At 51.8% G+C, this 11,375-nt stretch overlaps 1 protein-coding gene across 2 annotated transcripts in view; it reads left to right on the top strand.

Annotated features, from left to right (window-relative positions):
* HMGCL (3-hydroxymethyl-3-methylglutaryl-CoA lyase) overlaps positions 1 to 10,828 on the top strand; it is a 23,646-nt gene extending 12,818 nt beyond the window's left edge. The window contains exons 6-9 of one of the 2 annotated variants that reach the window (XM_008062149.1): positions 1,446 to 1,509; positions 3,675 to 3,863; positions 9,102 to 9,227; positions 10,256 to 10,828. In XM_008062149.1, the coding sequence (XP_008060340.1) occupies positions 1,446 to 1,509; positions 3,675 to 3,863; positions 9,102 to 9,227; positions 10,256 to 10,357 (481 nt within the window). In that variant the 3' untranslated portion in view covers positions 10,358 to 10,828. The remainder of the gene's footprint in view (positions 1 to 1,445; positions 1,510 to 3,674; positions 3,864 to 9,101; positions 9,228 to 10,255) is intronic. The other variant, XM_008062150.2, reaches the window with a different exon arrangement.
* Positions 10,829 to 11,375: the final 547 nt, after the last annotated feature.

Here is an 11,375-nt window from a genome sequence, read left to right as displayed (position 1 = left end):
TCTCGCCAAGTTGCCCAGGCAGGTCTCGAACCCACGGGCTCAGGCAATTCACTCACCTCGACCTCCCAAAGTGCTGAGATTACAGGCTGAGCCACCGAGCCCGGCCTTCTGCAAGATCTTAAAGGCACCTCAGCTTCAGCAGGATGGGTGGGAATAGAACCCGTCTACATCCAAAGCCAAGACTACTTACCAAAACCTCTAGGACCAGGATCAGGCTGGTTCCCGCCTTGCCAGACTCACCTTATGGTTCTCCCCCTTGCTCTCTGTGCTTCACTGTCCTTTGTTCCTTCTGAAACATGCCCGGTTCTCCCATCTCAGGGCTTTGCTCTTCTCTCTGCCTGGAATGCTCTTCCTGTAGACCCTCCCCCTTCTTTCTCCAGCGTCCTGCCCTGGAGGTCTTTCTTGGCCCCCCTCATGCAGTTAGCCACCTCTATTTGCTCCTGTGACAGTTCCCTTTCTTCCCTTTTTTTTTTTTTTTGAGTTGGAGTCTCACTCTGTCGTCCAGGCTGGAGGCAGTGGCACGCTCCCGGGCACCGCAGCCTCAATCCACTGAGCTCCGGCAATCCTTCCCCTCAGCCTTCCAGGTAGCTGGAATTACAGGCGCGCACTACCACGCCCGGCTAATTTTTTTTTTAATTTATTGTAGAGATGAGGTCTCGCCAAGTTGCCCAGGTAGGTCTCGTACCCACAGGCTCAGGCAATCCACTCACCTCAGCCTCCAAAGGACAGGATTATAAGCTGAGTCACCGAGCCTGGCCCTTTCCTCCCTTTATAGTCATCACTTCTGAGGTCATCTCCTTTACTTCCTTGGCTGCTGTTTCATTAGCTGTCTCCTAACTTGAGGTGAGCTCCCAGAGGGCAGGGGCCTTGTCAGTCTTGCTCACTGCTCTGTGCCCAGTGCCTGGCACATGGTCAGCCACTAGGTAAACACCAAATAAGCGAATGAATAAATCCTCAGCCCTCAGGCCAGCCCAGCCATTACCAACTCAAATCCAACTCAGCTCTCTATCTGCCCTTTGACCTCATCCGGTCCTTGGCCTCCTGCTGGAGTGCTGGCCCTGGCTCCCCTGGCATATGTTCTGCTGTGTCTTATGTCCTACAACTCAACTGCTCACTCCTATTGCCCTCTCTAGCTTCTCCGCCTCTGCTTATTGTAAGTCCTTGACTGCCTCTCCTGAGGCCTGTGCACCTCCTGCTTCCTGAACTGTAGACCCAATCCCTCCAAGTGGCTCTCCACTGCCTCCTCCTGGCACCAAGCCACTGCTTCCATTCTTGTCCCACCTTGTTGAATTCACCTTTCACCCAGTCGGTCACAGACCCCCTGGCCAGCCTCAGGTGTTGAGTGCCCACTGACCAGGGATGTACATCACACAGCCCCACTGCCTTAGCCCTGCTAGCCACAGAATTCGGGGGCACTGACCTCATTCCTCCCTGTCTCCCCACAGGTACGTCTCCTGCGTGCTTGGCTGCCCCTATGAAGGGAAGATCTCCCCAGCTAAAGTAGCTGAGGTGTGTGTGTGTCAGCAGGGGTTTCATGAGGGTTGGCCTTCTTGCCTGCCCCTGAGCACATAGGCTTCTCTCCCCAACCTTTCCTGGGAGTTGCTGATTTCATTCACTCACCAGATCCTTCATTAAGGCCCCCTGTGAGCACAGCCCTGTACTTGCTTCCTCAAGACCCCTCTTCTAGCCGGGCATGTGGTCTTCAAAGCCCCTGGCTCTACCCCAACCTGAAAGCCTCTGATTCAGTTTCCAATCTGGTCAATGGACAGATGATCAAGGTGACAATCCTCTGAAGAGGGCTTCTCACCAAGGAGTTCCCCATCCTTTATGTCACTTATTCCTCAAAACCACTATGCAAATTTGGCATTATTAGTCCATTGTACAGTTAAGGAAACTGAGACTAGATAACTTGCCACACAGATTGCAGATGGTGAAACCAGGTCTCACGCCTCATTTTTTCTCCTTCCAAACCCCTCTTGGCCTTCCCAGATATGTATGTGGCATCCAGAGAGGGACAGATGGTAACAGTAGCACCTGCCCACTGAGAGCAGCTTTGGTGGGCCAGGTCAGCCTCACATTTTTGCCAGTCCTCACCATAGCTCTACAAAGGGTCAGCATTATCTTTCAGAAGCAGAAATTGAAGCTCAGAAAAGTCTCCTGCCAAAGCCCACAGCTAGTGAATAGCAGAACTAGGACTTTCTTTCTTTTTTTTTTTTGAGTTGGAGTCTCACTCTGTTGCCCAGGCTGGAATGCAGTGGCCACCGCAATCTCTACCTGCTGGGCTCAGGTGATCCTTCTGCCTCAGCCTTCCAAGTAGCTGGGACTACAGGCACTGCTAACCATGCCCAGCTATTTTTTTTTTTTTTTTGAGTTGGAGTCTCCCTCTGTCGCCCAGACTAGAGTGCGGTGGCCACTCCCGGCCACCGCAGCCTTGACCTGCTGGGCTCTGGTGATCCTTCCACTCACCCTTCCAAGTAGCTGGAACTATAGGTGAGCGCTACCATGCCCGGCTCAATTTTTTGATTTATTATAGAGATGAGGTCTCGCCAAGTTGCCCAGGCGGGTCTCGAACCCGCGGGCTCAGGCAATCCGCTCACCTCGGCCTCCCAAAGCACGGGATTACAGGCTGAGCCACCGAGCCCAGCCTAATTTTTTTATTTATTGTAGAGGTGAGGTCTCGCCAAATTGCCCAGGCAATTGTTTAAACAATCCTCTCACCTCGGCCTCCCAGAGTGCTGGGATTATAGGTGTGAGCCACTGCACTTGGCAGAACTAGGACTTTCATCCAGCATCATGACTCCAATAGGGTGCCCTCTGTGGGTCCTCTGCCCCTTAACTCTGCCTGTGCTGGACCTATAGGGGAGAGGGTGTCACTGGCTCATTTATCATTGGTGTTTGGTGTGTGTGTTGCTTACCCTGCCCCATCCTTCCTCACCTTGTTGAGCAGTCCAGTGTGGGCAGCATCTCCTCGGGTGAGGCACATATTGCTCTCATTGTGCAGTGATTTAGGGGTTTGCCGATGCGCTTCTAAAGATGTCAGCAGTTCTGTATCTCTGCTAAAAGACAGAAGTATGGGAGGCTGAGGGGAGTAGATTGCCTGAGCCCGCGGGTTCGCGACCCGCCTGGGCAGGCGAGACCTCATCTCTACAATAAATCAAAAAATTAGCTGGGCGTGGTAGCTCGCGCCTGTAATTCCAGCTATTCGGAAGCTGAGGCGGAAGGATCGCCAGAGTCCAGCAGGTCAAGGCTGCGGTGGCCAGGAGCGGCCACTGCACTCCAGTCTGGGCGACAGAGTGAGACTCCAACTCAAAAAAAAAAAAAAAAAGACAGAACTAGCATCTCATACCCATGATTTCCCAGATCTTATTGCTGAGGATAAAACTACATGAAAGGAATCAAGCACCTGGGTCTGACACAGTGTGTGAAGGTGGTACGTGGGGGACTGAAGTCTGAGGGACACAAGGCCAATGTCTGACTCTACACTCAAGTCTCAGTCTCCAGATGAGTAGAATGAGGACCATCACTCCCCTTGGAGTTGTACAGAGCCTGCAATCCAGCAGGAACTGAGCACTTCCAACACAAAGGTGTTCTTCCTAGGAAAGGATCCTTGCCTGAGTGCTTGGACTCTGGCTAGTGGACTCCAGTGTCCTCCAAGTACCTGCTTGCTTCCCCAGGTCTCTAAGAAGTTGTACTCAATGGGCTGCTACGAGATCTCCCTGGGGGACACCATTGGCGTGGGCACCCCGGGCATCATGAAAGATATGCTGTCCGCCGTCATGCAGGAGGTGCCTCTGTCTGCCCTGGCTGTCCACTGCCATGACACCTACGGCCAAGCCCTGGCTAACACCTTGGTGGCCCTACAGGTAATCAAAGGCACATGCCCATTTTCCCCCAGGGCACGGTGGCAAGACAGCTTGGTTTCATTTATTCTTTCAGCAAACATTTACTGATGCCAGTGTGCCAAGTCCTGGGCTGGCAATGGACACAGTTATGGTGAGCCTGCCTTGAAAGTGCCCACATGTGTCTGCTGGGGAGACAGTCAATCCTACTGCATCATGACAGATGTCACAAAAGGAGGAAGCATGGTACTGAGAATGTTAGAGGGGCCCAACCTGGCTGAGGGGGTCAGAGAGGATTTGCAGAAGAAGCCTGAGTAAGGCTTGAAGGACAAGAAGTCAAGCAGGTGACGCGGCAGAACTGTAACTCGAGACTGCGGGGGAGGGTGTCCAGGGAGGATTTGTGGACTTCGACCCTGCAACAGCATACAGGGTTGTGAGCATGTGCATGTGAGCTTATGTGTAGGGAGCAGAGGAGAAGGCAGGAAGAAGAGTCAGACAGAGGCCTCACAGTGAGCACATGTCACACTGCTCTCCAGAGACTGGACTGAGACCTCAGATTTGGTTTCCCTTGGGGTTTGCTTTTCATGGGCTGGCCCAGAATGGGGATTCCATTGGCTGGCAGCCCAACAGAAGGAACATTGTGGTGTCTGACCACAGGCCATCTTACTTTAACATCAGGCTAACCTATTGTCTTTAGGATAGTGAAGGCAATCCCATCACCTTTTTTTGTTTTCTCTCGGTGACCTCCTAGAGGTTCATGTCTCTGAGCCAGGTAAATGCATGACATTCTGGATCTATTTCCTCAGAATTGTGATTGTCAAGGTTAAGGTTTATATCTCTGCGGTCTCCATTTCTCGGCTTTGTGTGATACCTGTCCTAAGCCCCTGGGCTTTCCTGTGGCTCATGAGTTTCCTGGCCAGGCAGGCCCAGGACAATGCCTTCTTCTCCCATGCCTTGCTAGGCAAGTATACAAGGGTTTCTGCACAGCCATGAGAAGTCTGAGGCTGACTTGATCTTGACCATGCACAGGACACAGCCACTTCTTTGTGCTTCTCTGCTTCTTGGCACTTGATGTCCTCAGAATCTCCTTGTTTCTAAGTTCTTAACTGGGCGTGGTGACTCACGCCTGTAATTCCAGCACTTTCAGAGATAGATGCAAGAGGACTGCCTGAGGAGACCGTGTCTCTACAATAAGTCAAAAATTAGCCAGGCATGATGGCGCACACCTGTGGTTCCGGCTACCTGGAAGGCTGAGGTGGAAGGATCACCTGAGCCCAGCAGGTCGAGGCTGTGGTGGCCATGAATGTGTCACTGCGTGCTAGCCTGAGCGACAGAGTGAGACTCCAACTAAAAAAAAAGAAAAAGAAAAAAAATTTTTTTCTTGAACAAGATCAGCCATGTGATGACTGGCAGTAACCTCCTCTGACCTCACTCTTATGTCAATTATTTCAGAAATGTGTCATGTGACTTCTGTGTGCCAGGTTAAGTGCTGACTAGGCAATAATAACAAGAACTAGTTCCTAACTGGGCTCGGTGGCTCAGCCTATAATCCCACGCTTTGGGAGGCTGAGTTGAGTGGATTGCCTGAGCCCACGGCCTCGAGACCTGCCTGGGCAACTTGACGAGACCTCATCTCTACAATAAATTAAAAAATCACCCAGGCGTGGTAGTGCGCACCTGTAGTTCCAGCTACTTGGAAGGCTGAGGCAGAAGGATCGCCAGAGCCCAGTAGGTCAAGGCTGCGGTGGCCGGGAGCATGCTACTGCACTCCAGTCTGGGCAACAGAGTGAGACTCCAACTCAAAAAAAAAAAAAAAAAAAAAAAGAACCAGTTCCTGCCCTCTGGGAGCTCATGTCATGGTGGAGAAGACAGATGGAAGACTCCAGACATACAAACACAAATTGTAAGACCATTTATACACCTATTGAAACTGAAGTCCTCCTGTGTGCCAAGATCTGTTCTCGGCATTAAGGATTCAGCTGTGACTAAAACAAAGTCTCTGACCTCATGAGACTGACACTCTACTAAGATGAGAAGATAATAAATAAACAAGCATATAGTAGGCCACATGTTCATACGTGCCATGGAGAAAAATGAAGCATGTTAACAAAGTACCAGGTCTTCACACAGAGTGGCCCCATGCAGAAGATAGCATTAGAGTGTCCCAAGGGAAGTGAGGGAGGGAACCATGCAGACACCTGGTGGGGGTGGGGGCCAGGGAGGGCTGTCCAGTCTAGGAACGGCAGGTACAGAGCCCTGAAGTGGGGTGTGCTTGCTGTGTTCAGGGAACACAGGGAAGCATATGGCAGGAGCAGTGTGATCAAGAGGAGAAGGGTAGGTGTTAGATAGAGGAGACCAGGCCAAGGAGGGGCTTGTAGGACTTTGGCTCTTTCTGAATGAGCGAGGAAGCTAACGGAGAGTCTTCAACAGAGGAAGGTAAAGATAGGGATATGATCTGAACTTTTCCCATTAAAAGGATCTCTTGGCCGGGCATGATGGCTGAAGCCTGTAATCCCAGCACTTTGGGAAGCCGAGGCAAGAGGATTACCTGAGACCAGGGGTTCAAGACTAGCCTGGACAACTTAGTGAGACTTCATCTCTACAGTAAATCAAAAAAATTAGCCGGGCATGGTGGCTTGTGCCTGTAGTTCCAGCTACTGGGAAGGATGAGGCAGAAGGATCGCCTAAGACCAGCAGGTCGAGGCTGCAGTGACAGTGAGTGTGCCACTGCACTCCAGCCTGGGCAACAGAGTGAGACTCTAACTAAAATATATATATATATATATATATTTTTCTTTTTTTTTTTTTTTAAATAAAAGAATCCCTCCTGGCCAGGCATAGTGACTCATACCTGTAATCCCAGCACTTTGGGAGGCCGAGGCAAGAGGATTGCCTGAGACCAGGGGTTCAAGACTAGCCTGGGCAACTTGGTGAGACCACATCTCTACAATATATTTAAAAAATTAGCTGGGTATGGTGGCTCATGCCTGTATTTCCAGTTACTGGGAAGGATGAGGCAGAAAGATCACCTGAGCCCAACAGGTCGAGGCTGTGGTGGCTGTGAGTGTGCCACTGCACTCCAGCCTGGGCAACAGAGTGAGACTTGAACCCAAAAAAAAAAAAATTTTTTTTAAACCAAAGGATCCTTCTGGGTCAGGCATAGTGAATCATACCTGTAATCCCAGCACTTTGGGAGGCCATGGCAGGAGAACCGCTTGATCCAGGAGCTCAAGACCAGCTTGGGTAACAGGAAGATCTTGTTTCTATTTTTTAAAAAAATTTTTTTAATCAGCTGGGTGCAATGCCATGTGCCTGTATTCCTAGCTACTTGGGAAGCTGAGGCAGGCAGATCACTTGAACCCAAGAGAGTTCAAGGCTGTGCACTTCAGCTTGGGTGACAGAGAAAGACCCTGTTTTTGTTTTTTAAAAAAAGGATCCCTCTGGCTGCTGTGTGGAGAAGAGACTGTGGATAGATGCTAGTAGGAACAGAAAAGTCAGTTTGGAGCCTAATTCATGTGAAAGACATGGCAAGGAAGCCCAAAAGAGCTGAGCATGTGGGCGAGCTATCAGGAGTTTGCTTTCTGACCTGCGAAGTTCAAGACATCTATTAGACATCCCAGTGGAGCTCTTGAGGAGACTTTTGGCTGTGTGAATCTCCATCTCAGAGAGTGTCCCAGCAAGTGTAAAAATGTTGGAGTCTTCAGTACAAGGTGCGTATTTAAAGATGCTGCAAGCCGGGCTCGGTGGCTCAGCCTGTAATCCCGTGCCTTTGGGAGGCTGAGGTGAGTGAATTGCCTGAGCCCGCGGGTTTGTGACCCGCTTGGGCAACTTGGCAAGACCTCATCTCTACAATAAATCAAAAACTAGCCAGGCATGGTAGCACGCACCTGTAGTTCCAGCTCCTTGGAAGTCTGAGGGGGAAGGATCGCCGGAGCCCAGTAGGTCGAGGCTGCGGTGGCCGGGAGTGTCCTCTGCACTCCAGTCTGGGTGACAGAGTGAGACTCCAACTCAAAAAAATAAATAAATAAAAATAAAGATGCTGAAGTCACCTGGGAGTGTGTGCAGATGGAGAAGCATCTGAGCCCGGAGCATTGAGGGCTCCAACCCTTAGGGGTCAGGGAGATGAGGAAGAGCCAGCAGAGAATGAATCGAGCTAGGTTTCAGGGAATTCAAAGCATTGGGAGGAAAGCCAGCAGGATGTTGAGTCCTGGAAGCCACGTGAAGGTGTTCAAAACAATGATGCTGATAGGTACAAAGAAGATGAGACTTGACCTTGGGATTGAGCTACATAGAGGTCACCAGTGACCTTGACTGGAGATGTTTACATGGAGGAGTTGTGGGGACGCAGACCTGTTTAGATTGGATTCAAGTGAGAATGGCAGATGATAACTGGGGACAGCTCTGCTGCTTTGAATAGGGACAAATAAATGGGAGCTCAGGGGGCTCTGAAAGGATTTGCCAAAGATGGGCAAGGTCCCAGACTGCTTATGTGGGAATGACCCCATGGAAGTAACAGTTGCAGGAGTGAGAGGGAGAATGCAGGAGCACATCCTTGAGCCGGCAGGAATGGGCCTCACGCAGAGGTGGAGGGGCTGGCCTTGGCGAGGATCTCAGAGCCCATCCCAACAGCACGTGGGCCAGTGGGTGTGTGGGCCCAGACACCAGCAGGTGGCGTGGGAGCCGATGGAGACATCTCTTCCGGATGCATCTGTTTTCTCTTAGTGCAAGGAAGCAGCTCAGAGTGAGGATGGAGAAGAGGGTGATATAGGCTTAAGGAGAGAGAAGAACATGAGCTAGTCATCTAGGAGAGTACGGAGTGACTGCCTGGGGAACTGGGACACGGCTTCCATGAGGCTAGAGCCCCGAGCTGTGAGTGAGCAGCCTGGGAGAGGGTGGGTGTAAACGAGCCACAGTACACAATGGGGGTCTGACATCTCAGCAGTGGGAGGGACAAGGCCGATGATCAGGAAAAGTCTCTGAGCCATGTGGCTTTTAGGCTGGGACCTAAAAGGAGTCAACCATGAAAGGAATGGAGGAAAGATACTCCCAGCAGAGGAAAGTATATGCAGAAGAACTCACTGTCTGGGAACTGGCAGGAAAAGCACTGCCTCTTTCAATGGGACTTCCACATCAACAGAATCCTAAGCCAAAGGAAAGAAAGACTCATGGTAGAATTTCAGGCAACAGATTAGGAAGTTTACAAGGCCCAGCTTTGTGGGCTCTGGTCCCTACAACCATGTCTCACCATCCTTATGTTTCCAGATGGGAGTGAGTGTCGTGGACTCTTCTGTGGCAGGACTTGGAGGCTGTCCCTATGCACAGGGGGCATCGGGAAACGTAGCCACCGAGGACCTAGTCTACATGCTCACTGGCTTGGGCATCCACACGGTAAGACCGCCTGCCCTCTGGTGGTAACAGCTCTGAGTTGACAGTTCTGTCTAAAGCCAGAGGACAGAAGCCGATGGGGTTATTTGGGACTGCTGGGGTGGTGACAGGTTTAGAGGGGAAGGATGCCAGGGGATTATGGGCACTCTATCTAAAGTGTTTGAGGTAGCAGAGTGTGGTTGAATGAGGCCACAGACATAGGCACATGAAGGCCAGGATGTCAGTATGATGTTGACAGTTCAGTTCTAGGAGGCGCCAAGGAGTATGGAAAGAGCCCTAGCAGGTCAGGTCCATGACCTGAGATGAGTCAGTTCTTTGTTCTCTATTAAATGACGGCAGTAGAATTAGCCCGCCAAGGATCTGCCAGAGCAGTTGGGGCCCTCGGGTAGGATGGAGGCCGTGTCTGTGCTTGGGGATCAGATGGAATTGGGTTTCAAACCTAGTCCTGCCACTCATGGGTTATGTGACCTCAGACAAATTATGTCATCTCTCTGAACCCAAGAAAAGGAAATAATAACAGCACCCACTCACAGTGGTTGAGGATCGAGTAAGCAAATGTCTGTGGAACGCTTAGCTCAGAGCTGAGCACAATGTGCACAACAGCCAACAGGGGCTGCTAGTAAGAACAGAGCTTTTCTGTCTGGCCCTTGAGTTGGTGTTTTTATTCCTACCTGTCTGCTTCACAGTCCTCACTTGAATATGCAGTTTTCAACCTCTGGAGGCCAGGCCCTGTGTTAGGCCCTGGGGTTGGAGTACGAGCAAGACTGAGGAGACCCCTGTCCTGGTGGTGACACTGCAAACCAGTACAGGATTGGGGCATCTTATATGAAGAGGAGTCAGGGGATAACCCCAGATGCCAGATGGAAACGAGCTCTCAGGCAGCTGGAGTCCCACTGTCAAGAAAAAGAGCCTGTTTATATAAAGTCTTCACCTCTCCCCTTTCAGCGTCACTACTGTCTGTCCAGTCTGATGTTTCCCTGGGGTTGGAGGCCTGTCATGACTTACTGCATCCTCTAACTTGTTTCTCCAAGGGTGTGAACCTCCAGAAACTCATGGAAGCTGGGAACTTTATCTGTCAAGCCCTGAACAGGAAAACTAGCTCCAAAGTGGCTCAGGCTTCCTGTAAACTCTGAGCCCCTTTCCCACAGAAGCTCTGGGGACTATAGGAATGGGGACACGCATGGAGGATTCATAGATGAGGACATGGACGTGAGAATGAGGTCAGTGGTCTCTCCTGGCAGAAAGGAGGCAGGGACCCAAGGAGCTGCCTGCCTCAGGCCCTCCCTGCCAGACCCCAGCGGCTCTGGGACTAGAAGTCTGGTTTCACCGTGGGCCCCTGGCTGGGAGGTGAGTGCCTGAAATCCACTGGCCTGTCACCCTCTGTACAGCTCTACCTGCTGTGGCCTTGGGGCCACTACTCTGGACTTCTTAGGCCAAAGGCAGAGAGTTTCCCCAAGCAGGCCAAGGGCATTCACTGGAGAGGTGAGCACTGAGCTTGGCTGTCTACAACTCCAGCATGCAACTCTCTGAAAAGTCTCCACACTGAATGTGACTTTTGAAAACAATTCATGTAATAAAGGCTTAAGGACATAACCATTCCAGAATTGGGCTGTGTACACGTGTGTATATATATGGGCGAGGAACTGAAACACCCTGACTGCACTGCGCTCTGAGATGAAAATACAGCCTTTGAACTGGTGTGAGCCTCCAGGTGTCCTGCCTGTAGGCCACAGCACCCGGAGGGGTTGTTTCTGTGGCTTTGCCTGAGAGCGGGCTGTTCCACGAGCTCCCTGCAGGGCACACTTGCCCCTCGGAGCCACCCCGCTTCTGCTCACAGGCCCCGGAGCTCCCGCCTCTCCGCAACCCGGGCTGTGCGGCAGGCCCGACCTCCCTGCCGCGGGGAACACCCACCCGTGCGCTTGGGCACGGCTGGCTTCCTTGCTCAGGGTCACCACTCGGTGGCACGACTCGGTGCGCATCGTGCCCTAGCCCAGCCTCGAAAACAGAAACATAACCACTTTCTAACCCGTGTTAGGGACAGCGGGGCACAGACCTCCCCCGCGGGGGGCGCAGCTGGCCCGCGCCAGGAGCACAGATTCCGGTTGGGGCAGCGCGGGTTCCCCCACTCCTGGGTTCATCCCCAAGCTGGGC

This window comes from Carlito syrichta, unplaced genomic scaffold, assembly GCF_000164805.1.
Source record: "Carlito syrichta isolate Samal-C Ts95f unplaced genomic scaffold, Tarsius_syrichta-2.0.1 Scaffold305659, whole genome shotgun sequence".
Lineage (NCBI taxonomy): Eukaryota > Metazoa > Chordata > Mammalia > Primates > Tarsiidae > Carlito > Carlito syrichta.
The sequence above is the reverse complement of the archived record's forward strand: the minus strand, read 5'-3'. Positions and strand labels throughout refer to the sequence as shown.